The 27,951-nt window shown below is 43.1% G+C and overlaps 1 protein-coding gene across 2 annotated transcripts; it reads right to left on the reverse strand.

Moving 5' to 3' along the window:
• Window positions 1-1,189: 1,189 nt before the first annotated feature.
• Window positions 1,190-27,951, reverse strand: TUBB6 (tubulin beta 6 class V). 2 transcript variants are annotated; one of them, XM_056521541.1, is made up of 4 exons: window positions 27,903-27,951; window positions 10,032-10,140; window positions 3,595-3,705; window positions 1,190-2,543 (listed from the first exon to the last, which is right to left on the reverse strand). In XM_056521541.1, exons 3-4 carry the CDS (start codon window positions 3,653-3,655, stop codon window positions 1,480-1,482), a joined length of 1,125 nt encoding a protein of 374 aa, XP_056377516.1. In that variant the 5' UTR covers window positions 3,656-3,705; window positions 10,032-10,140; window positions 27,903-27,951; the 3' UTR covers window positions 1,190-1,479. The 2 variants fall into 2 exon arrangements, with proteins under 2 accessions (XP_056377516.1, XP_056377515.1); XM_056521540.1 differs by lacking the exon at window positions 27,903-27,951 and adding an exon at window positions 18,557-18,709.

Here is a 27,951-nt window from a genome sequence, read left to right on the forward strand (position 1 = left end):
CAGGGGTCCCACTGCTCGTACATCTTATCCCCTATTCTTTGGATAGGGGGAGAAGATGTATAAACCCAGAATACCCCTTTAATACTAGCTGTTGAACACTAATCTTCAGGCAACAAAACAACTTTGCTTTCTGATTTTGTAATTTTTTTTTATTTTTTTATTACATTTTTTTTGTGCATTATTATAGGGGCTGCTGTTTTGCTTGAACTGTTTTTAACATCATTTAGTAAAAATCCTTTTGTGGCAGGACCCATGGACATGTCCCATTCAGATGAATTGGTGATGCTACTAAGCATTCTCTGTGAACTTTTCAGAGGTCATTCTACAGGTGGGGGGTGCTGAGCTCTGTATTGAATGGCGGTGGATCCAGTGTTATCTATAAACTGGTGTCACCTTTGACTGTACTCCTCGCCTGTGCTGTGAAGAAAAGCATTATATGAAAATGATCTGTAAAGAACAGAACATTTTTGCTTATTTTTAAGCTTTATTTTTTTTCTATTGACCAGAATGGCAAGATTAAATATATCTTAAATATGGTTAACATAAAAAAAAAAAAAAACTGACACATTACCATTTCAGCATCTGCCTTGGCATTTTAAACTGAAAAGTGTCTACTTCTAGAATGTGCATAAGATGCTGCTTTATGAGAAGTATGCTAGAAATTAAACCAATGTTACTGTGGAGATTTTGGCAGTCCCATGGTACTATAAGTGGAGTCCTTACCTGTGTCCATAGCTAAATCTGCTCAGAGTTTCAGTCCCTACATAAATTGTGAAAAACCATTCTAGGCAAGCTTAAAATGTTAATGGGGAACTCAGATGAGAGTTTTTATTTCTCCTATGTTCCCAGGCTGCAGGAAGAAAACTAATAAACTTTGACCTACATGACACTGCTGCTCCGCTTATCACTGTGCAGGACATTGATGTGGCTGGTGATTAGCGGAGTGCAATGTGACGGGTCGGGCACCAAAAACCGGAAGAAGACCAGGGCCAGAGGACAGGAGAGCGATTCCAGCAGCACCCGAAAGGCTGCAGAAAAGTATCTTAAAATTTATAATTTCATCCTGCAGCCTCAGCATATAGTAGAAATTCACATTTTTGCCCCAGTTCTCCTTTAAGATGTTTCTGCAGTTGACCAGTGGCATTTAAGATTTGTGAATGAAGATTTTAATCAGAATTCACACCTGGCATACTGGGATATTTTTTTTATTAAACCACATTACTTTTGCAAAGTACATGGATTTGACTGTATTAAAATTGAGGAAACCTATACAAAATTTTCCAAAAAATATTTAAGCACAGTGCCAAATTTTATTCTGACACTGGCCTGATAAGACCTTGTCCGTACAGATGAGTGACTCACTTTCCTTGACTCTCAACTTTCATTGCAGCACCACAACGGCAGCTCACTTTTACAGTACATGGAAACTATAGTAACATTGTATTCTTTGATTTAGTATGGTTACCAGAAGATTTAGTTCTATTCATGGATTTCTTCCTCATCCTCCTCAAATGCTTCCTCACCATCGTTGGCTGTAGCTTCTTGATACTGCTGGTACTCTGACACTAGGTCATTCATGTTGCTCTCTGCCTCTGTGAACTCCATCTCATCCATACCTTCACCAGTGAACCAGTGTAGAAAGGCCTTCCTTCTAAACATGGCAGAAAACTGCTCTGAGATTCTTTTAAATAATTCTTGAATTGCGGTGCTGTTCCCAATGAATGTTGAAGCCATTTTAAGACCTCTAGGTGCAATGTCACATACGGCCACCTTGACATTATTTGGAATCCATTCTACGAAGTAACTGCTGTTTTTGTTTTGCACTGCTAGCATCTGCTCATCTACCTCCTTCATGGACATTGGCCCTCTAAAGACTGTAGCTACTGTTAGATATCGACCATGGCGTGGGTCACAAGCAGCCATCATGTTCTTGGCATCAAACATCTGCTGAGTAAGTTCAGGTACTGTGAGTGCTCGATATTGTTGGCTTCCTCTAGCTGTTAGAGGTGCAAAGCCAGGCATGAAGAAATGAAGACGTGGGAATGGGACCATATTCACAGCTAGCTTTCGAAGATCTGCATTAAGCTGACCTGGAAAACGTAATGAGGTGGTTACCCCGCTCATCGTGGCGGACACTAGATGATTGAGATCACCATAGGTTGGCGTGGTTAACTTCAGAGTACGGAAGCAAATGTCATACAAGGCTTCATTGTCGATACAATATGTTTCATCTGTATTCTCCACCAGTTGGTGCACAGACAAGGTGGCATTATATGGCTCTACAACTGTGTCTGATACTTTAGGGGAAGGCATGACACTGAATGTGTTCATTATTCGATCAGGATATTCTTCCCTTATTTTGCTTATGAGTAGTGTGCCCATGCCAGAGCCTGTTCCACCTCCAAGAGAATGTGTGAGCTGGAAACCTTGCAGACAGTCACAATGTTCACATTCCTTTCTGACTACATCCAGAACTGAATCTACCAGCTCTGCGCCTTCGGTGTAATGTCCTTTGGCCCAGTTATTCCCTGCTCCAGTTTGTCCTGCAACCAGAGCAAAGTGTTTTAGCAACAAACTCATAAAGACATGTAGGGAGATGTGTCAAAACTGATTAAAACAAAAAGTTGACCAGTTGCCCATAGCAACCAATCAGATCGCTTCTTTATTTTTCAGAGGCCTTTTTTTTTTTTTAAAGCAATTTAAGAGGCAATCTGGTTGCCATGGACAACTGGTCAGCTTTTCCTCGGCACAGCTTGTGATAAATCACCTCAATACAAATTACAAAGTGAAGTTTTACATTTTGAGCTTTTGTGCACCTAGACTATTTTAAAAAGAAACTGCAAAGCTACAAAATGTTAATTTGTAGAAAAAATTACTCCAGCTAAACATTATGTTTGGTGTGATCTGACAAAGAAATGTAGGGAACCTGTCAGCAGCTTTTGTAAAGTGAGGCTGCTGGCAGTGTGATGTAGGCCATTTATGTCCTGCTTGGACTACTGCAGCATTCTCCTGTGTCCATCAAACTCATCTGTTATTCCCCTCCAATCCATCCTTAATTATGTTGCCAGCCTAACAATGCATTCACACCACGATTGTTCTATACAGTCATTTGAATGAGCCGACCGGAGTCAGATAGTATACCACGGTTTTCAGTCCGGTCACAAAACTGAATATGGGGCAAAAATCACTATCACTATCTGACTCCGGTCGGCTATTAACATGAATGAGATGCGGCCCGGGTCTGGCTGGGATACTGTGCGCCCTGTTTTGACATCACCCAGCCAGATCTGGTGACCGTATTGAACAATCGTGGCGTGAATGCACCCTGATCCACCTCTCCCCTCCTGTCAGGGCTGACAGTCATCAGGCAGAAGGCGTGCTTGCAGCCTTACCGTCTAATATTTAAAAAAAATACAACTCAGAGACACATATCATGCACATAGAATGCCTATTGAATGGCCTTTATCACACTGCCAGCAGCTTTACTTAAAAAACAAAGCTGCAGACATGTTCCCTTTAACTGTGGGGAGACCACCAACAGATTAATCTTTTGAAGTATCTGTACCTTTTGAAGTTAAATGTGCTGATACTTACCGAAAATAAAATTGTCGGGTCGGAAGAGTTGTCCAAATGGGCCAGACCTGACACTATCCATAGTACCTGGTTCCAGGTCAACAAGTACTGCTCTAGGTACATATTTCTGAGCTGTTGGGGTATAGAAAGAACATTATTAGGTTGTGTATTTTATATGACCACCCACTTTTGCTCTATTTTTTATATATAAAAAATAATGAAAATCTAGCAAAACCCCAAAAATGCTAGTGGGAACAGTGCCTTGGATTGGTCACTAGGTCTAAATTGTAATGTGTGACTTTTTGATCTTTAATCGTATTTTTCCCCCTAAAGCTTCACTTTATACATTGGAATTGAAACATAAAATTCAGCTTGATCATTTAAATGGGCACTGTCATTTACAAAAACTTTTTAGATAATGTAGACAACAACATTATACATTGGTTAAAAAAATTGTACATTTTTGGGTGAAAATATCCTGTCTTGTCCCTGCAGCTATTGCCTGTGTGTCTCTGTGCAGAGACAAAGTACAGGCAGTGTGGGTAGACAGGCAGGGCTCTGTACACCGAGGACAAGCGGGGCTCTGTGCACCGAGGACAAGCGGGGCTCTGTACAATGAGGACAAGAAGGACTCTGTACAGTGAGGACAAGCGGGGCTCTGTACACCGAGGACAAGCGGGGCTCTGTACACTGAGAACAAGCGGGGCTCTGTGCACCGAGGGCAAGCGGGGCTCTGTACACCGAGGACAAGCAGGACTCTTTGCACTGAAGCTCTGTGACATGCCCCAGCTCACACAGCAGGATGATTGACAAACCAGGAGCCATATTCCTATTTACCCAAAGAAAACAAAGATCTTGTAAATAGCAATGAATGGAAAGATGTAGTATATTTAAAAGTTGCAAAGTTTTCATTATATAATGCTATATGTACCAGAAAACCCTGGTAAATATGCATCAATTAAAATTTCAAATAGAATCAGACAAAAAATTTTATAGTGCCCATGTATGTGTATCTATAAAACCTATTGTTCCTGAGACACAGGAAAACATAATAGGCTCCTGCTGTCTGTTGATGTAACTTATTTGGGAATAGTCTTTTCTTGAGCTAAATCCTGGCTGAAAAAATAAGTTTGTTTTCCTGGCTACCATGTTATACCAATAGCACTTGTGAATGTGGCCAATTAAAGGGAAACTATATATCTTCTCACGTGAGCATATTTCCATTTGCAAATGTCTCTTCCAAGTGAAGATGTTTTTTTTTTTTTTTTCAAGCAGTTTTATTTGATATTACAATGAGTATTTGCGATGATAGAATACTGTGTATGGTGTATAGCACAAAGCCTGGCGCTGTGTGAGCAAAAACAGCTCCATTTTTAGTCTTCAATCTTTTTAAACATTTTAAGCATACCAACATTCCTGTCCGCCACATGTAAACACTTCTTGCAAGTCAGTAATGTATACAAAACACACTGTATATCCTTGGTCGGCACCATTTACGTGTATGAAATATATAATTGATATAAGAACATTCTATTGTTAATAGAAATGTTTTTAGGTTGTAAGATCAAAGAAACACTATGAAATTAGCCTTTATCATTACTATGTAAGCAAAGTGTTGTAATGTTATAGAACCAAAATTGTGTGTGGTATATATAACAAAAGGTAAAAATGAAGGGGTAAAACTGTTCATATACATTAAAAGGGGTTCTCCAGAAAAAAAGAATGGGGGTGGCATAAAAATAAAAAACTAGGCATACTCCCCCCTCCTCTGTCCTCGCGCAGCTGCTGCTGCAATGCTCCTGCACCCCATGGCGTCTTTTTGATTGCTGTGATGCATCAAAATCACAGGCGCTGCCCTGCTCAGCCAATCATTGGCACAGGTTGGTCAATGCCAAGACCGGCAAGTGGCTGAGCGTGGAAGTTCCTGTGGGGATGTTATGTCACAGGAACTAGTAACAAGGAGGGAGCTGAAGCATCAGAACAGAAGCTGTGGGGATCAGAGGAAGTAAGTATGACTTTTTTATATTTAAATCCCCCAGCCATATTTAAAAAAAATGTATCCCTGGGCAACCTTCTCAAGTAAAGAATCATCTAAGATTTGTCTTTTAAATATATCACTCCACTCAAAACACCACAAGATGTTTTATAAAGAATAATATGCTAGCCAGGAGTAGAAAAGCATGGTTGTTTCTTTTCATAAAAACAGCACCACACCTGTCATCACGTTGCATGTGGTATTACAACTGGGTTCCATCCATTTTGCAATACCACACACAAAATGAGGACATGAGTGACGCTGTTTCTGGGAGAAAGCAACTATGTTTTTCAAATCTTGGAAAATCCCCTTCAAACTGTACCAATATTTTTGGCCAAAATTCTGCCACACTATGTTAGGCCCCTTTCACACTATAAAAATTCATCCGTAATGAACGTCCATCATAAAAATCTTGAAAATCGGCCGTTAAATGGCCATTCGAAAATTCCTAACGGCCATTAGAAAATCCCATTTTAGTCTATGGGATTTTTCTAATAGCTGTTTTATCCCGTTATCGCCCGTTATTAATAACGGACTTTATTTTGTGATGGGCGATAGTAATGGGAGAAATGGTGCATCCCCTTACTATCCAATTACTATCGTCCGTCACAAAATAACGTCCATTATTAATAACGGGCGATAACGGGTTAAAACGGCTATTTGAAAAATCCCATAGACTATAATGGGATTTTCTAACGGCCGTTTAACTGCCGATTTCCAGGGTTTTTATATCGGGCATTTATAACAGAGGTATTTTTATAGTGTGAAAGCAGCCTTAAGCCATGACCACTTTTACTGAGGCCAAGTCCCTTTTGTCAGACACAGGGGGGAAAAAAAGTGTCAAAATCATTTAAAGGGGTACTCCGCTGCTCAGCGTTTGGAACAAAATGTTCCAAATGCTTAGAGCCAGCACCGGGTGCTCGTGATGACATAGCCCTGCCCCTCATGATGTCAAGCACCGCCCCCTAAATGCAAGTCTATGGGAGGGGGCGTGACAGCCAAACGCTGAGCAGTGAAGTACCTCTTTAATAAATGTACACAAGTAATGTACACTCAAATAGATTTTCTGGACCTTTTACATTGATGGTGTATCTTTAGACAGGTGGTGGTTGAATTCTTAGCAACTTATTAAAGGGTTCACTGTGCTTGCTCGAGCACTGTGAGTTTCGTCACGTCCTATCAGGTACAGCTCAGCACATCAGCTGATCCACAGGGGTGCTGGCGGTGGGGCATCCACAGATATGATACTGAAGACCTACCCTAAGGATCGTGTTGAAAAGAAGACAAGAATTGCACTCACCGTCCGTACAGCGTTTTATTGATAGTTGTCAGGCATAACGAGCTGGTACAAGAGCGGAGGCGGGGGACGTAACCGGGACAGACTGTTTCACGTTTGGTAACGCTTCTTCCAGCCGGTATACCGGCTGGAAGAAGCGTTACCAAACGTGAAACAGTCTGTCCCGGTTACGTCCCCCACCTCCGCTCTTGTACCAGCTCGTTAAGCCTGACAACTATCAATAAAACGCTGTACGGACGGTGAGTGCAATCCTTGTCTTCTTTTCAACATTGTTCATGCATCTTATTGGATTTGTGCACCGCCTTGTCCGACATTATACTCCGGGAATCCTCACGCTATCCACATCAGTCACCTGTCTAATTGAAGCCTTAGTCTTGTAGTGCCGGACTACCTTCCCACTATCATTCACAGATACCCTAAGGATAGGCCATCAATTTAAAAGCTTTGAACTACTTTAAATAATAGATACACTTTAGACTGTCAAGGAATAGTACAGAAATACAATAAAGCATTCTAAATAAAAAATTTTATATACCATAGTATATGCAGAAAGTTGGCATAGTAAGTATAACTGGGAGGACAAGTTGAAATATATCAGAATTCTAGTGGGATCGGGTACCATTTCAAGCGTCAATGCTGTCATGGCCTCTTAGAATTATTAGGGTCTTAAATGTTAGACTGTTCCTAAAATCCATCTAGGATTTATTATCCTCAAAGATAAAGATGAAGTGCACCGCTCAGAACTGTGTTACTGGAGTATTCAAAAAGCAGTATGTTTCACACAGAGCAGAAGGGTGAGGGAAGTATGCCAAGACTGCAAAGCTCAGCACTGGGCCAGCGGGAGTGCAGCCAACCTAAATATTGCTGAGTGGAACTGTATTCACTTGGAGACAAGTACAAGACTCAGAGCATTTTTTGAAAATTCATCCTATAAAGGAGTTATTGCTGCGCGCAGCTTGAATGGACGGTCACTATATGTGTAAACATCTACCAAGGCTGCGTTGCTCTTAGTTATGAATAACAGATACTGTGTTAAGATGCCTTACATATCTAAAGGCACTCTACTGACTACACATGGAGAATGAAGAATTATCAGTACATAGCCGTTATGGTCACTCTGAGGTCAGGCATGTATAAAGGGATTTTTATCTCTTGGGCGATCACATGCAGCTATTTTATTAAAGCAAAAACTATCTGTGGACACACAATATAAGGTCCACCCAAAATCGAAAAATTTTAAATGTAATAAAATAATTTTCCGTATTACAATATCTCACTAGCAGTAGCCACCTTTAAAGGGGTACTCCGCTGCTCAGCGTTTGGAACAAACTGTTCCAAACCCTGGAGACGGCGCCGGGAGCTCGTGATGTCACGCCCCCTCTCATAGACTTGCATTGAGGGAGCAGGGCGTGACGTCACGAGGGGACCGGACTATGATGTCACGAGTTCCCGGCGCCGTCTCCAGCGTTCGGAACAAGTTTGTTCCAAACGCTGAGCAGCGGAGTACCCCTTTAAGTCACAGTCTCATTAGTCCAGATAACTGATATGTGAGGATTATTTTTTGGGGGTCCACATACTTATTTAGTAGTTCATGTGTCTGCCTGGGATCCTATTGCAGCTTATAGATATTACAGTAGATTAACCATTTAGGTAGGCTACAATAACACAATCCCCATGTGCTCTGAGGCACAAACTAAACAGAGCTCAAGACTGGAGGAAACATTACCAAACTGGCATCTGTTTCTGCTCTTCATGAATGAAGACAGGGTGGGACAAGATAAATTCAATTATTCAAAATAAAAAAATAACATTTCACATGGACATGAACATGCCAACATCCCATGGTCTGACAAGTATTCAGATCCTTTGTCAGACACATGAAATGTAGCTCTTGGCCCCCCTCTGATCATATGCCTGTAGAGCTGGTGCCTGTAGAGACAGGATTTTGTGGAGGCACAGAACTAGAGAAGGGTACAATAGAAAGGTACAAAAGTTCCCAAGAGCACAATGGCCTCCATAAATCTTAAAGGGAACATATTCAAAACAATTAGGACTCTTGCTAGAGCTGGTAACCCACCAAACTAAGCATTTTGGGGACAAGGGCCTTGATAAAAGAAATGACCAATAACCCAATGGTCACTAGCTGAGCTCCAAATATCTTTGGCAGGTAGGAGAAACTTTTAGAAGGTCAACATCACTGCAGAACTCCCCCAATCTAGGCTTTATGGTAGAGTGGCCAGAAATAAGCCTCTCCTTAGTAAAAACCTGATCCAAAGCGCTCTGGACCTCAGACTGGGCTGAAGATTCACTTTCCAACAAGACAATGACCCTAAGCACACAGCCAAGACAACACAAGAGTGGCTAAAGGACAACACTGTGAATGCCCTTGAGTGGTCCAACCAGACCCAAAAAACATCTGTGGAGAGACCTAAGATTGGCTTCAATGAATGGCCCCCATCCAACCTGAAGGTCTTGAGAAGAACCACAGAGAAGAATGACAAAAAAATCCCCAAATCCAGATGTGTAAACCTTGTGGCATCATACCCATGAAAACTGGAGGCTGTGACCACTGCCAAAGGAACTTCAACTTAGTACTGAGTAAAGGGTCTGAATACTTATGTCTATGCAATGTGTCAATAAGTTAGCAAATATCTCTAAAAAAAAAATTTCAGTATGTCATTATGGGGGTATTGAGTGCAGAATGGTAAGGGGAAAAAATAAATGTTTTATTTATTTTGGCACAATGCTGCAACATCATAATATGTGAAAAAAAGAAAAAAGGAACTGAAAACCATCCAAATGCACTATAAATCTAGCCATACACATGAGAAAGCTGTTTGTCTAATAAACATCATCATGTGGCTGGGTTTACACTAAGCTGGATTTTTTGTAAGAAAGGTTCTCAATGATTATATGTGTATATGGGATCTGCTCCACTGGTTGGAGAAATCTGATCATGTGACGCCTTCTCCACTTTAACAGAGGTCATCCTCCCCGTGATGCCTGCTGGGGACAGGCTATGTGTGACCTCTCACTATACTGTATCACATCTAGTGGTATATAGCCACAGTGTAGCAGTACGGCCCATATCCTGCCTTTTCCTTATGCGGTTTGGGATGCACTCACAGGATGATTCATTGTAGTACACGTTAATCCTCTCAAGCTGTAGGGCTGAATCACCGACATAGCTTCCTGCTGGATCGATGCCATGCTCATCGCTGATCACTTCCCAAAACTAGGAAGAAAGAACAATAAGAACAGAGAGAGACAAAGGAAGAATCCAGGTTAGAACACAAGCAAACAAACATCCCTTTTCTGAAGTGTCCCAGTTTTTTTTTTAGTATTATCACAATACCCTATGCAAATAAAAATGCAATACATAAAAAGTGAATTGAAATGTTGTGTTGAGCGCCCCCTATGATGTAGAATTCATAATATCACTCATCCCACCCAGTTCTGGATGCCAAGTTTACTTCAATAAATCATTTTATAATAACAATGCTGTTCATTTGTATAGAAACGCAGCAAATAGCGATGACCTTCACCCAAGCAGAAACAGGCGTAAAACTAAAGAGTTGGGTTATCTGAGGAGGAAGACCAGGGCTCGAGTCCTGCAGGAACGCACAGGAACGGCGTTCCTTTGCTTTTTCCAGAGGAGGAACGCCGTCCCTGTTACATTAGTCCTGCAGGACCGACCTCTGAATTATTCTTACCCTCCCTCCGTCTCCTCCCCTGGCCTGGACTGCTAGATGCTGGAGATGTAGGAGATGTAGGACCTGTGATGATGTCACCATCACATGTTGGGGGCGGAGCTTCACTGTGGAGGAGAGGGGAGATCGTGGCTGAAGGACCTGTGTGATGCTGTGGAGGAGGCGGGGCTGAGCTGGAGGAGAGGTCACATGTCACTCCAGTAAGGTAATTACAAGGAAGGAGATTTGTTACAGTGTGTCACGACAGTAGTAAGGTGATTACATGAGGAGGAGGTTTGTTACAGTGTGTCACCCCAGTAGTAATGAGATTACATGAGGAGGAGGCTTGTTACAGTGTGTCACAACAGTAGTAAGGAGATTACATGGGGAGGAGGTTTGTTACAGTGTGTCACCCCAGTAGTAAGGTGATTACATGAGGAGGAGGTTTGTTACAGTGTGTCACCCCAGTAGTAATGAGATTACATGAGGAGGAGGCTTGTTACAGTGTGTCACAACAGTAGTAAGGAGATTACATGAGGAGGAAGAGGTTCGTTACAGTGTGTCACCCCAGTAGTAAGGTGATTACATGAGGAGGAGGTTTGCTACAGTGTGTCACCCCAGTAGTAATGAGATTACATGAGGAGGAGGCTTGTTACAGTGTGTCACAACAGTAGTAAGGAGATTACATGAGGAGGAGGAGGTTCGTTACAGTGTGTCACCCCAGTAGTAAGGTGATTACATGAGGAGGAGGTTTGTTACAGTGTGTCACCCCAGTAATAAGGTGATTACATGAGGAGGAGGTTTGTTACAGTGTGTCACCCCAGTAGTAATGAGATTACATGAGGAGGAGGCTTGTTACAGTGTGTCACAACAGTAGTAAGGAGATTACATGAGGAGGAGGAGGTTCGTTACAGTGTGTCACCCCAGTAGTAAGGTGATTACATGAGGAGGAGGTTTGTTACATTGTGTCACCCAGTAGTAATGAGATTATATGAGGAGGAGGTCTGTTACAGTGTGTCATCCCAGTAGTAAGGAGATTACATGAGGAGGGGGGTTTGTTACAGTGTGTCACCTCAGTAGTAAAGAGATTACATGAGGAGGAGGTTCGTTACAGTGTGTCACCCCAGTAGTAAGGAGATTGCATGAGGAGGAGGTTTGTTACATCGTGTCACCCCAGTAGTAATGAGATTACATGAGGAGGAGGTGTGTTACAGTGTGTCATCCCAGTAGTAAGGTGATTACATGAGGAGGAGGTTTGTTACAGTGTGTCACCCCAGTAGTAAGGTGATTACATGAGGAGGAGGTTTGTTACAGTGTGTCATCCCAGTAGTAAGGTGATTACATGAGGAGGAGGTTTGTTACAGTGTGTCACCCCAGTAGTAAGGAGGTTACATGAGGAGGAGATTTGCTACATTGTGTCACCCTAGTAGTAAGGTGATTACATGAGGAGGAGGTTTGTTACAGTGTGTCCCCCCAGTAGTATGGTGATTACATTAGGAGGAGGTTAAAAAAGTTATAGGGGTCAGAACAAATTTTTTTTTTAAATACTTAACTTTTTTTTTTTTTAAGTAGTATAATAATGGAAAAGCATGTAGTCATGGGTATCATTTAAATCATATTGAACCACAGAGTAAAGATGCAATATAATTTTTACTATAAAGTGCACTCAAAAGAAACGAAACCCCCACCAACACAAAAAAAAAGTTGCTAAATTACGTTTTACTTTTCAATTTCCCTCACAAATTATAAAGTTTTTCGTTGTGCCAAACACTCTTTATAGTAAAATGAGTGATGTCATTACAAAATACAATTGGTCGTGCAAAAACAAGCCTCTTATGGGTCTGTGGATGGTGAAATTAGTTATAGCACTTAGAAAGCGAGGAAAAAATCTAAATGCAAAAAGAGTAAATTTTCTGTGTCTTTAAGGCCAAAATGGGCCGTGTCCTTAATTCTATGAAGGGTTTGGTACAGTTTGTTATCAGAAAGGTAATTTGTTAAAGTGTGTATTCTTGAGTGCAATGGCTGCTGGGAGTAGATGTGCTGAGACAGTCACGTCTGCTGGAATACACAGGGCCCTCCGCTCTCCGACAATGAGGAGCAGAACAGCCACTACTGAGGAGTCAGACTGTGATGGTAACTAACTTCGGTCGGGGCCTACTGCCATATAGGGGCTATACAGGAGGGCTGGTAATCTCTACAGGGGGGCATTATTACTGTTTGGGGAACTATAGGTGCTGGAAAAGTGCAGAGCCTAAAATGTTTGTCTTGCAGGTTCTGTGGAGACGAGTTGTGTTTGGAATTAATCATCATGACATTCTGGGCTGGATGAAGAAGAAAAAGGAAAGTAACCGACTCTTATCAGAAAAGACGTCACATATGAGTCACCTGATGTAACTGTATGTAATGGCTTATATGGTCTGCAGAGCCTGTGTGCAGCTCATATCTACCATTATATAGTCACCGTGTGTGGGAATATTTGTAGAAGTGGGAGTAGGGGGCAGTAGTTACATCTGTTCTCTCCTTCTCTGGCTACTATATATGGTCCTATATATTCACATCATAATTTAACCTTACATTTAGGGTATATATTCTGTCAATATATACTGCAGTGTAGTGGCAATGTCCCCATTTACTTTAGTGGCCTAAGGCTAAGTTTCCACTTGTTTTTTTTTTTGGAATACTGCCACTACAGTTTTTGGGCCAAAGCCAGAAGTGTATTGAAAAGGAATAGGACATATAAAGGAAGAACTTACACTTCTCCTCCCTTATGGATCCACTTCTGACTTTGGCTCAAAAACTGCCAGAAAAAAAAACCAAGTGGAAACTTAGCCTTAGGCCTAAACATAGTCAAGGGCTAGTGTCTATGTTTAGTCCATTTTCTGCATGTTTACTTAGTGTGACTAAAAAGTGTGGTCTGCTGTGCTTTACAGTGCTGCAGAGTAAACCTATACATGAAGGGAATGGACTAAAACTTAGTCACTAGCTGACTACATTTAGTCCATTAAAGTGAAATATGTATGTGTTGGCAACCCTTTCTGTATATTCTAAGCGTACGTTTAAATGGTGATGTGAACAGCCCCCTAGTAGGATAACACAGAGGGTTAACCTGTTATAAAAAAAAAAAATGTGTAAACAGTTAATATCTGTGACTGAGCAATAAGTCCTTCCCTGTTACTAAACTCTTATAAACCGTAGGCAGCTGTATGCCTGCAGCCTGTAAGAAGCCTGGAACCATGCAGGAGGTCCAGTTTCAGCTGGGACGTTTTTGTTTGTTGTTTTGCGCAAACTGGGGGGGGGATTAGAAATCTTGGGTGAGTTCCCACACTTTTTTTTTCCAGGACTTCACCCCTGAGGAAGATGTTTCATGGCCCACATCACACTTCCTGTCCAGTGATCATATTCAGGAACTTGTTGCCTGTCTTTCCTTAGTACCAAGTTATATGCTGCATTATATAGCAAAGTTTTAGTCTTATAGCAAACAGCCCCTGACTGTTCCTTAGAGTTTATACTAAGCTTTTGTGAATGTGAATTATACCTTAGAACAGTCTTTCCCAACCAGTGTGCCTCCAGCTGTTGCAAACCTGGCTGTCTGGGCATGTTGGGAGTTGTAGTTTTGCAACAGCTGGAGGAAACATGGCTTTAGAAGTTCCTACAAAAGCCATACAACACAATATCCGGAAGGACGATGACTAGTGTCATATATGTCTGCCATAACACTACAGGAGACCCATTCATGTTCCTTTCCTCCACCATAATCCATGAGTGACCAACCTTACCATACACAGAGAGGGTTATGTCTAAAGGATATCAGACAGCCAACGGCTGGCTGGGCATGCTGGGAGTTGTAGTTTTGAAACATCTGCAGGTCCTCAGCTAAAAGGAGTACTCCGGCACGCACTTTTTTCCTTTTATCCTGTCCGGGCTGCAAAATAAAAGAAAACACACTTTCTCTTACCTGCCAACGAGCCCCCGGAGCTCCGGTACAGGTGTTTGGTCCCCGGGCTGTATTCTTCTTACTTCTCGTTAGCCCGGCACGTCACACGGAGCTTCAGCCTATCACCGGCCGAGGCGGGACATCACTGCGGCCAGTGATAGGCTGAAGCTCCATGTCACGTGCCGGTCTAACAGGAAGTAAGAAGAATACAGCCCGGGGACCGAACACCTGTACCAGAGTATACCGGAGCTCCGGGGGCTCGTTGGCAGGTAAGAGAAAGTGTTTTTTCTTTTATTTTGCAGCCCGGACGGGATAAAAGGAAAAAAGTGCGTGCCGGACTACTCCTTTAAAGACCACTGTCTTAGTGCAAGAGACAGTTATCCAATGTAGTTTGGTCATCATGGGCAACACTGCAGTTCTTTACATGCAGTTACAAGGTTTATATTATAAAAAAAAAAAAAAAAAATTAATACATAAATGAATAAATAAAACTGTTACCCTGCAGTATTTTATGGCCTTTACTCATTATGTGAATGTGATATCTAGCACCTCAACAAATGTGATGCGTGCAGCGTGTATTAGGTAGTTGTGCTGGCTATTTTTCTTTTTCTTTTTGCTGTGCAATTTAGGGGGAGTGGCACCCTCTGTAGCTGTGCACCCCTCCCTGTTTCACAGGAGGTTTTTTAAATTTGATAGTGGATCCAGCATGTCACCCAGTTAGAGGCCAAATGCCCATTAAAGGGGTACTCTGGTGGAAAACTTTTTTTTTTAATCTACTGGTGCCAGAAAGTTAAACAGATTTGTAAATTGCTTCTATGTAAAAAAATCTTAATCCTTCCAATACTTATTAGTTGCTGTATACTACAGAGGAAATTCTTTTCTTTTTGGAACACAGTGCTCTCTGCTGACATCTCTGTCCATTTTAGGAACTGTCCAGAGCAGCATATGTTTTCTATGGGGATTTTTTTCCCTACTCTGGACAGTTGCTAAAATGGACAGAGATGTCAGCAGAGAGCCCTGTGCTCATGATGTCAGCAGAGAGCTCTGTGTTCCAAAAATAAAAGAATTTCCTCTGTAGTATTCCGGAGCTGATAAGTACTGGAAGGATTAAGATTTTTTAATAGAAGTAATTTACAAATCTGTTTAACTTTCTGGCACCAGTTGATAAAAAAAAAAAAAAAAAAAAAAATTCCACCGGAGTACCCCTTTAAGCATGTTAGGGTCCCATCCGAAATGAGGCCACCTCCGCGTGGTGGATGGGGGACACGTTTTGATCAAAAAGTGCGCTAAGAGCCTGCATTTTTTGACCAAGAGTGCTGCTGCTGCAACCTTCTTTTTTTTATATACAGTGGTCCCTCAAGTTCCAATATTAATTGGTTCTGGGACGACCATTGTATGTTGAAACTGTTGTATGTTGAGTCCATAACTCTATGGAAACCTGGTAATTTATTCTAAAGGCACCAAAATGTCATCCAAAAATAGGAAAAAGTGAGAATGAAAGAAAAATAAGTAGATAACTAATATAGATAAAGCAAATCCTTACATATAAAAGTAAGAAAGATCTGCTGGGAACTGTAATCACTGTCTATGTCAGTGTTTCCCAAGCAGGGAGCCTCCAGCTGTTGCAAGACTACAACTCCCAGCATGCCCGGACAGCCAAAGGCTGTCCGGGCATGCTGGGAGTTGTAGTTTTGCAAAAGCTGGGGCCACCCTGCTTGGGAAACACTGGTCTATGTAGAGGACAGGAGCTTCTTCGGGGTCCTGTACAGAACACGCAATGTCCTAAAAAAGAAACATGGAACTGCCCTCACCTGGTGTCCAAAGGAGCAGCTAACCCTGGTACAGGTAAAGAGTACAGAACATGTAATACCTCCCTGTACTGTAGGGGGCGCTACCAGACATCAGTCAGTGCATACACTTCAGTAATACAGGGGTTTTACCAGTGAAATGCCTATTCTGATTGGTCGGTTCTTCCAGCCATTGACACAGATCTGGACTGTCTGTAGCATTGTATGTTGAGTCTGGTTTCAACTTACAATGGTCCAGAAAAGACCATTGTATGTTGAAACTATTGTATGTTGAGGCCATTGTAAGTTGAGGGATCACTGTACTTTGTATTTGCCGCAGCAGCGTGCACCCGTGTGTATTAGGTAGTTGTGCTGGCTATTTTTCTTTTTGCTAAATAAATAAATAAATACATAAATGAATAAGTAAATAAAACTGTTACCCTGCAGTATTTTATGGCCTTTACTCATTATGTGAATGTGATATCTAGCACCTCAACAAATGTGATGCCAGTGACACGGCAGATAGTGTGATGTGGGTGCACAGCAGCTGGTGGCATTCCTGGCATAACAGAAGCACCCGGGACACTCCCTGCTGCCAGATAGCGAGATTGTGGGGGCTTTTCAGAATTCCAACAGGATGAGAAAGCCATTTGCCTGGAACACGCGCACTTCCCTGACAGCTCCTGTGAGCTCCAACCACAGCTGGGGGTCTGCACAGACAAGTAACCTGCCATATGCCTAGAAAACACTTTTCTACGCAAGAGATTTTCTAACTCAGGGAGTCATGTGCCACTATATTTCACCCCCCCCCCCCCATATAGTCTTTGGCTTCTGCTTTCCTTTATCTGGACCTGTGCTAAACTGGGTGCGTAACTATCAATGTGAAACAATACACAAGTGGGGTGTTTAGATACAAAGGTGACCCTACAGACCAAATGGACTGTAAAATGAGTTATGTATAAGAAAATGGACTGGGTGACACAAATATATATATATATATATATATATATATATATATATATATATTGATCTGTAATGCAAAACCCCAAATGCCAACATCGCCAGTTATGCACTTTGGCATGGAACTACTTGTCCCAGCAATGCTTCACACAAGTGACTGCACAGGGACAGGGTAAGGGAAGACATGAGAAAGAATTCTCCACTACTTCAAGGGATTGTTCTGTATTTATGGGCTAGGCCAGTGGTCTTCAAACTGTAGCCCTCCAGCTGTTGTTAAAAGTACAACTCACGGCTATCCGGGCATGCTGGGTGTTGTAGTTTTGCAATCACTGAAGGTTTGGAGACCGCTGGGCCAGGCCATACATGATTCTGACTGCTGATGAATGGGGGTCCCTTGTCTCCAGGACAAGAAGCCGCACATCTGGGCAGTATTTTCTTTAGCGTGGTCTCCATACTGTGGAGCTCCAGCTGTTGCAAAACTACGACTCCCAGCACGCCCGGACAGCCAACGGCTGTCCGGGCGTGCTGGGAGTCGTAGTTTTGCAACAGCTGGAGGTCCACAGTTTGGAGACCACCACTCTATTGGACATCCAGAAACAGTTGCTGATGGTTTCCTTCCAGATGATAGTATATATCTGTTCTGGCCCTTTATTCTGTTAGGACAAAAAAGATGGTGGCAGCAGATATACATATACATATATATATATATATATATATATATATATATATATATATATATACACACACACACACACACACACACACACACACATACATAATGTCACTGTCTATATCAAAGGTATCAATAGTAGAAGAAGAAAAAAAGACTCAGCTAGAGCAGATCAGACAAGTGTAGACACAAGGAGATCCTAGGGTTCCGATGTCATCAGAATGAGTTGTCCCACCCTTTAGGCTGAGCTACTTCTACCCCCATCATCCACAATGCACTGATCATACTGCACCACAATACGCAGGAACTCAGTGATTCACAATCTGCTCCTTGTAAGGATATGATCCCATTATTCTATATCAGGAAGGGGAAAGGAAGTTTAAGCTGTAAAAATGGAGTTCTGAGCTGCCAGACACACCCAGTCCAATGTAAACGTTGTGTGTGTGCTCCCAGACACCTCTGCTGCCAGGAATGACAGATCCAGATCGATCGATCCAGAGAAGACCATTGTGACAGTGCAGGACTTGGCCGATCATTGTCTGATCGATGCTTGTGCCCACCATAGGAATGCCCCCCAGTGTCAGATGGCAGTGATCGGTGGTCGTTGTTACCTTGGTCCCGATCTGGTTGCCGCACTGACCGGCCTGGATGTGTACGATCTCCCTCATGGTCTGGGCTCCTGGGTCTGCACCGTTAACTCTGCTGTGGATGACTGATCCTCTGTGCTCGCAGGCTGGGAGACACCTACATGGGGCTGGATCTGACAGTCAGTGCCCTAGAGTCAGAACAATGGGTGGGGATTTGGGCAGAGTCTTCTCCATAGAGGGAAATCAACACATCCAAGGTTGTCAGCTTTTCAGAACAGATATTGGGGATTATATGGGAGCAGTGGACAGGCTCTAAGGGCATGAACAAAAAAACAACTTACAATGTATTAGTTTAGACCAATGGTCTCCAAACTGAGGACCTCCAGATGTTGCAAAACTACAACCCCCAGAAAACTACATTAAATAACTGTCTCTTGCACTATGACAGTGGTCTCCAAACTGAGGACCTCCAGATGTTGCAAAACTACAACTCCCAGAAAACTACATTAAATAATTGCCTCTTGCACTATGACAGTGGTCTCCAAACTGAGGACCTCCAGATGTTGCAAAACTACAACTCCCAGAAAACTACATTAAATAATTGCCTCTTGCACTATGACAGTGGTCTCCAAACTGAGGACCTCCAGATGTTGCAAAACTACAACCCCCAGCAAACTACATGGGATAACTGTCTCTTGCACTAAGACAGTGGTCTCCAAACTTAGTACCTCCAGATGTTGCAAAACTACAACTCCCAGAAAACTACATTAAATAACTGTCTCTTGCACTATGACAGTGGTCTCCAAACTGAGGACCTCCAAATGTTGCAAAACTACAGCTCCCAGCAAACTACATGGGATAACTGTCTCTTGCACTGACAGTGGTTACCAAACTGATTACCTCCAGATGTTGCAAAACTACAACTCCCAGCATGCCCGGACAGCCTGTGGCTGTCCGGGCAAGCAGGGAGTTGTAGTTTTGCAATATCTGGAGGTTCACAGTTTGAAGGCCACTGATGTAGACCTCTACCTAACATGGTGAGCCTGAGAATATCTAACTCCAGACAAGTTTTATATTGGATTTAGGACTTTTTGCCCCACAGACTGGTCTAAGACCAAAGAGAACTCAATCTAGGAGAGAATGTGTTTTGATATTGGAGGAAACAGCGCACACTGTAACATAAACCAGAGTCTGCAGTGACCCTCCTACTGCAAGTGGCAGTGGCGTCTCCAGCATTCATATTTAGGGGGGCACATGGGGGGCCAGTGACAAAAGTGGGGGGACAATTTTAAAACGTGTATGTGTGTATATATATATATATATATATATATATATATATATATATATATCATAAATAAATACACACACACTGTGCAGAACATGTTTAATAAAAAAAAATTGGAAAAATTTTTAATTTAAAATCTTCATACATTCTTGTTGCACAATGATTTTTTTTCCGTTTTTGCCATAGATTTTGGGGTAAAATGACTGATGTCACTACAAAGTAGAATTGGTGGCGCAAAAAATAAGCCATCATATGGATTTTTAGGTGCAAAACTGAAAGGGTTATGCTTTTTAAAAAGGTGAGGAAAAAACAAAAGTGCAAAAACAGAAAAACGCTATGTGCTTAAGGGGTTAAAACCTTTGGACACTACCATCAACTTTGATAGCGGCATCTAAAGTGTTAATGTCAGACATCAGCCTGATTGGTGATGTCTGGCATTAGCCGAGGGTTCTAGCTAATGATTTATACAACACAGTGGGAGCAGACACTGGACGTACACATACGCCTTGTGTCCTCATTTACACGGATGGCTCCCCAGCATATTTTACGCTGCGGATCCCCCGACAATGGACCCTACAGTGCTGCCTCCATCTGTGCCTGCACATAACAGCAATCCGCCACTACGAGCAGACACGCTTTAATGTGTATACTCTCACACATCGCGACTGCTCTCGGCCTAGCTCAGAGAGCAGGAGGAGCGGCCATGGTGTGTGCGAGTATACACATCAAAAGCGTGTCTGCTCGTAGCGGAGGATTGCTGTTGTGAGCAGAGGCAGCACTGTAGGGTCCATTGTCGGGGGATCCGCAGCGTAAAAAATACACTGTGGATCCACCCCTGAATGAGTCCTTAGGGTACGTTCACACTTACAGGATCTGCTGTATATTTTCTTCAGCTGATTTTGCTACCTATTGAAGCTGATGGGTTGCAAAATCAGCTGCACAAAATATGCAGCAAAAATATGCAGCTGATCCTGTACATGTGAATGTACCCTTAAAGGGGTAGTCCAGTGGTGAAAAACTTATTCCCTATCCTAAGGATAGGGCATAAGTTTGAGATCGCTGGGGGTCCGACCGCTGGGGCCCCCTGCGATCTCTCTGTACGGGTGCCAGGCTCTCCGGCCAGATAGCTGGTGTCGACCTCCGCACGAAGTGGCGGCTGACACGCCCCCTCAATACATTTCTATGGCAGAGCCGGAGATTGCCGAAGGCAGCGCTTCGGCTCTGCCATAGAGTTGTATTGAGGGGGCGTGTTGGCCGCCGCTTCGTGCGGAGGTCGACACGCCCCCTTCCCGCGGGCTGTCGGGGCTCCGACTGGGTTCACCACTGGGTTCACCACTGGACTACTCCTTTAAGGTGTTAATGATAAACTAGCAGTGTGTTAACATGTTGTCCTTCCAGAGGGGGTCACTTCCCTCCTCCAGTGTCCACAGGTCTCCAACAGGTCACATTACCATAAAAATTTATAGAAAAATCACGGCAAAAATTTTGCGGTTTCACCGCTATTTACGAAAAATGGCGGTAAAGTCGCGCAATTTTGCCCAAAAATGTTTCTGATAATGTGACCTGTTGGTGACCTGTGGACACTGAAGGAGGCAAAGTGACCCCTCTGGACTGCTACCATACACATTACTCAGCCCCGGGTTATACTGCTGATCAGGGGGGAGAGAGGGAGGACACGGGACATCACTCACCTCACATGAAGCTGCTCTGTGTTCCGGAGGCCTGTCAGCTCTCGGCCCCGTCCTCTCCAGTGCTGGGGGCGGAGCCATCATCAGGTACCTTCATCCCCAGCAGCTGCAGTGGGCTCTTTACCCAGCCGGTCAGTGCGCCACTGGCCCCGATACTAGTAATGGGATATCCCTATTTATTTTAAATTGGGGGGGGCACAAGGGGGGGCACGGCCTGATCTAGGGGGGCCATGGCCCCCTTTGGCCCCCCCCCCCCTAGCGACGCCACTGACAGGTGGCACCCAGGGCCGGCTCTGCCTATAGGCCAAATAGGTAGCTGCCTATAGCGCCCTCCTGATGGGGGGCGCTGCTCTGCCTGCTGTAAAATAGTTAGACAACCAGTATCCAAACCAATTGCTCATGAGGAAGAGGTTTGTTACAGTGTGTCACCCTAGTAGTAAGGTGGGGCGTGTCAAAGGGACGGACAATGGGCGGAGTCAAGGCGGCGGCAAAATTAGCTTTTGCCTAGGGCGGCAATAATCTTTGCATCAGCTCTGGTGGCACCCAACACCAAGACTGACTAAAAAGGCCTGTAAAAATTAAAGTGTCATTTAATAAAACTAAGGACATGTTAAAGAGACATGTCAAACGTTTTTATTGGTCAAAGGTTTCAGTGCCAAGACCACCACCGATCATTAGAAGTGGGGATAAGTACACGACAGCACTCTTTACTCCCTGCCTCTCAACCAGCTTTGTCTTGCTGCTCTATTATAAGTCTTTGGGGCAGTGAGACAAAAATTTGCTGAGAGCTGGGGAGGTATTCTCCTGTTCGGTGGAGGTCTCAGCATTGAGACACCGACCAATACAAACTTTTGACAAGTTCGGTAGATTATTGATTAGAGATACTGTATATTGGCTTTTTTCTTTTGTATTCCAATGGTCATTTTTGGAGTGACAACAGGAAGAACATCCATATTGGCTTTTCTAATCTTACAATGTTATGAGATATCACTAGGATTGGTGGGGTCCATGGAGTACTGTTGAGGAAGGGATTTGTGCCTTTATTGGCATGATTTGGTGGCACAACAACACATTGCCATACAAGGAAATAGGTCCGCGTTGTAGTACAGTGGGTGCCTGGGAGCATTTCTAGTCAACATCTGTAAAAATAGAAAGAGTTCTTAAAGGGAATCATTTAGCTGCAATTCACGTTCCAAAACGCTGACACTGTTAGTAGTAAAAGTGGTACCTGAAAGCAAACCACAGGCAGCATGAAACACTGACAGATTCCCTGATTTGTTCCACTCTAAATAGGGGCGTTCTGCTGGCCTTGATAGACAGATCTCTCCCTATTTGTGTATAGAGAGGGATCTACAGTGATTTTTGTAAATGAACTGGTGCCAGAAAGTTAAATAGATTTGTAAATTACTTCTATTAAAAAATAAAATAAAATCTTAATCCTTTTAGTATTTTTTAGCAGCTGTATGCTACAGAGGAAATTCTTTACATTTTGAATTTCTCTTTTGTGTTGTCCACAGTGCTCTCTGCTGACACCTCTGACCGTGTCAGGAACTGTCCAGAGCAGAATAGGTTTGCTATGGGGATTTTCTCCTGCTCTGGACAGTTCCTGACGTGGGCATCAGGTGTCAGCAGAGAGCACTGTGGACAACACAAAAAAAATAAAAAAAAAATAAAGATTTTCCTCTGTAGTATACAGATGCTAAAAAGTCCTGGAAGGATTAATATTTTTTTATACAAGTAATTTTCAAAGTCCCTATATGCACAGACAGTTTATTTTTATTATAATACCTAATTTTCAAATCTGCTTAACTTTCTGGCATCAGTTCATTAGTTCAAAAAATAAAAAACTTTCCACAGGAGTGCCCCTTTAATGGCTCCGATGACTAAGCGCTTCATCCCCAGCCAAAGTTACAAGTACGATCAATCTGAAATGTCTCAGCCATTCAGTGTGAATCATAGGTTGTTGTTCGGGCAGCATAAAACCAGTGAAATGTTCCCTTTAAATACTGTTATGCTCAGATCTAAAGATCAGTTTGGGATACCGGCAGTTAGATACCAACTGATCAATAAATCCGAGCAATACGCAATTATTAACTATCATAGAAATACCATTTAAGAAGAATGCCCCTTGTAGAAAAGCACTAAGGCCGGGATTTATCATTGTAGGTGTAAGTGAAGCATTTATCATTGTAGGTGTAAGTGAAGCATTTTTTTACACCTTTTTTTGTGAGCTGGTAATGTGTAGGAGCATCAGATTTATTAAATGGTCACAGAGCATTTGATACATTTTGTGCAGGTCACATTTTCTGAAATTTTACTTTTCACATACACCAAAAAGCTAAGCTAAGTCTGGGCTGGTGTCGTTTAGAGACTTTTTAGTGGCTTTGCCCCTTTTTTGTGCCTTTTCACAAAAAGGTGCAGTTCATAAAACCCTTCCATATCATGTGAATTGCCAAAAATCAGTGGATTGCAACTCAAAATCAGCAGAAATGTGTAAACCAAAACGTGCAAATAAACCCTGCTTGCGCCTTTTTTTGCACCTTTTCTAGACACAAAAACAGTCTAAAGACAATGATAAATGTCGGCCTATGGGTGTATGAATTCAAGGAATGCATCAAAGGACCAAAAATCACTGGAATCCATTTTATCTCCAAAACATCTGGTTAGGAGACAAAAAGAAAATAATTTATAAAGAAGCTGATGATGACCTTTATAGTGAATAAAAAGACAGATTCAACCTAATGTAAGGAGTAAATGGATGTTACACCCATAATTGTAAATTGTGGAATAAAGGCGATCGTGAGTAAGTTCCATATTAACATTAATGATGTTGTCTTTACATGAATGCATTCTTTTTCTTTGAAGAAAAAATAGACTAAGTAAGCATGATAATTGCTATTCCTTTATGAATACTGCGCTATGTACTCTAAACAATGACCAGCCCTGTTTAAGGCTGATAACCTGAAGCAGGCGCATTATGAGAATATTATGCTGGCAGTGGGAGCTATGGAGGGAGTTTCACTAGTGGGTGGAGATGACATCACAAGACGTATAATTACAAATTAGTATGGATGGCATTATTATTAATAACATGTCTCCTATTCTCTGCTTACATGGTTTACATGAAACATAAGCACCATAAATCACAAGTCTTCTGTTACCACATGGGTGACAGTGAACAGAGGACAGGCAGAAGGGAAAGATAAACAGGTGGGCCGTAATAGTGGCCCACATATGCCAGGGTGTGAAATACCTAGGTGACTTTATTTTATACAATTGTAGTATTGTATATCAAGTTTATAGGATGGAAACCAGATTGGGTGTGTCTAGAATTGTTCACTAAAAACAAGCACCCTCCATTTTAATCAAATACACTATAATACAATGCAGAGCAGTAATCCACTCAGGTTATGTGAGAGCTATATATATATATATATATATATATATATATATATATGAGCATACATCTGCTATATGTTCATATCTTTATCTATCTATCCATCTATATATGTATATATGCACATAACAAACTTTTTGCCTCCAGCCGTTGCGACACCCCATTTTCCCGCCTCACCCCGCCCCTGGCCTGCTCGCAGCGGCAATCCGCCACTACGAGCAGCCACACAGCGGCCCTGAAAGTCGCTGAATTCACTGCGATGTCAAAGTGCACCCGCCGACTCGCAGGCCCCATGTGGCTGCTCGTAGTGTCGGATTGCCAGGGGCGGGGTGAGGTGGGAAAACAGGGGGTGGAAACAGCTGGAGGGTCAGGTCACCGGCGGATCTGCAGCGTGAAATACACTGCGGATCCGTTACGTGTGACCCTAACCTAAATGTGTTTTTTTTGTTGAATCACTGTCTTCCAAATTGTATAACTGTTGTGCCTTTCAGCATAGCCATATGCAGGTTCATTTTTGTAGGATGAGATCCTAAGATCCATTTTTTTAAATCTTTCCTTAAAGGCCTGTGTGAGGGCTTGTTTCTTACAGGGTGAGCAGCATTTTTATTGGTGTTATTTTGGAGTACATTTATTTTTAGGAGTACTATGATGGCAGTCCTAAGGGCACGGCCCCAGCTACCATTTTCACTGCTCAGCTATCTGGCATTGTACTGGGGGTGACTGGTTTACTTCCACATACCAGGGATAGTGGGGAATAGGCCAGAGCCTATTCAAATACCCCCAGCAGTGGCTTATCTACTATGGAAACAAAAGATCGGACATGTTCAAATCCAGAAGGTCCGAGCCTTCCAAGCTAAGCCCATACACATTAGACCAGTGGCATCCAAACTGTGGACCTCCAGATGTTGCAAAACTGTTGCAAAACTACAACTCCCTGCATGCCCGGACAGCCATTGGCAACAACTGGAGGGCCGCAGTTTGGAGACCACTGCATTAGACAGTCGAAGAGTCCTGATGAAACAGGTGGCTAACTGCTAGGTAATGTGTATGTGCACATTAAGGGAATGTGCTCTAAACCAGTGGTTCTCAACCTTTTTCGAGACTGTACCCCCAAAGGGTGAAAGTATGTCCGCGGGTACTCCACGCACATAAGTTCGTGCGGAACTTACACGCGAGGGGTACCCATGGACAAAACAAGTCATAAAAGTACTTAAAAGTGTGCTTACCGTTCTAATGTGATACTTATCCCCCGCTCCATCTTAATCCCTTTGTACCATTATAACCCCCCCACCTTCTGATCCCCCTGGGCCCATATATATGAGATACATACAATAACACCCTCCCTCACATACTGCGGTGTTACACTTAGTTTAACATGCTTGCCAGGCCTGTGTCTATCCCGTTCGGCGGGAGTCGGAGAGCCGCACTGACAGGGGTCGTCCTTCTGTGCTGTGCTGGAACCTTCGCGCAACGTCAGGGACGTCACACGCCAGGCCTTGTAGCAACTGCAGCTCACGTAAAGTGGCCGCGGCCGCAGCTCTGGCTGCGGTACAATATATCGAGCTGCCGCGATGACTGCGCTGACAAATACTGGCCATTGCATGGCCGGTATTTGTCAGCGAATTGTCATACCCCCGCATAACCCGTGGCGTACCCCTAGGGGTACGCGTACCCCTGGTTGAGAACCCCTGCCCTAAATATTGCATGAGTAAGGGGGATTGTTCTCCGGCGCAGTGGGGCCAGGGGGGTTGCGGGCTGTGCGGCGGGATGGGCCATCACGGTGTGCCTCCAGTTGTTTCCCCACTACAACTCCCAGCATGCCCTGACAGCCAATAGATGTCAGGGTAAGCTGGGAGTTGTAGTGGGGAAACAGCTGGAGGGACGCTGAATAGGTGAACTAAGGGGGGTGGGGAGGGAGTTGAGCGGCGCGACGGGGCCGGGCCGGGGGAGGGGGGTTGCAGGCTGCGCTGTGGGGAGCGGGATGTGCGGCCATAACGGTGTGCCTCCAGTTGGCCCCCAGCAGGCATCAGTGACATGGTGCCTGCTGGGGAAGTCTGCCTGGTAGTGAGCACACTACCAGGCAGACTAAATGCCATTTTTAAAATAGTAAAAAAAAAAAATAAATAAAGGCAGGGAGGGTGTTAGGGATAGGAGGGCAATAGGCAAGGACAGAAAGAAAAAAAACATGATGGTGGGAGCTACCCTTTAATGGAATTCCTCTATTTGCTCACGTTTCCTCATGAGCCCTAGGAGAGGTGTTTCTTCCTATATACCTGAGTGTTTCCTGTCACAAGTCAGTACTAAAAAGCATGATGGAGCTCCAAGATGGGCTGGGTGGACGTAGTATTGGTGGAATTATACTGTTGATTAGAGATGAGTGAAATGACAGTAAATTCGATTCGTCACGAACTTCTCTGCTCGGCAGTTGATGACTTATCCTGCATAAATTAGTTCAGCCTTCAGGTGCTCCGGTGGGCTGGAAAATGTGGATACAGTCCTAGGAAAGAGTCTCCTAGGACTGTATCCACCTTTTCCAGCCCACGGAGCACCTGAAAGCTGAACTCATTCATGCAGGCTAAAGTCATCAACTGCTGAGCCGAGAAGTTTGTGACGAATCGAATTTACTGTAAGTTCGCTCTTCTCTACTGTTGATGTAAATGTCAGTGATACCTGTTTTCTCCATGAGAACAGGAACAGACTATGCCATGTTTTCAGCCTATCTTGCTATAAGATGGTTGTAGAGGTAAGTAGGTAAAACACCACCAAACACACAGGACTGGCCAAAAAGTATATATATATATTTTTTAAACTACATTCTACTAAGGAAAAGCTATGCCATTAACAGGTATAGTGTAAAGAAACATATGTCAACTGTAGTTTATTCTGGTATAAAATGTAAAATAATACTGGTATAGTCTAAACCTGTTCAATGTTATAATACCAGATTCGCGTTGTCTTAAAGACCCTCAATTAGAAAAGAATGAAAGATTTGTACAATACCAAATGCTTCTAGATATTGGGGGAGATTTATCAAAACCTGTGCAGAGGA

The sequence above is a fragment of the Hyla sarda genome, chromosome 5, assembly GCF_029499605.1.
Source record: "Hyla sarda isolate aHylSar1 chromosome 5, aHylSar1.hap1, whole genome shotgun sequence".
NCBI classification, from domain to species: Eukaryota; Metazoa; Chordata; class Amphibia; order Anura; family Hylidae; genus Hyla; species Hyla sarda.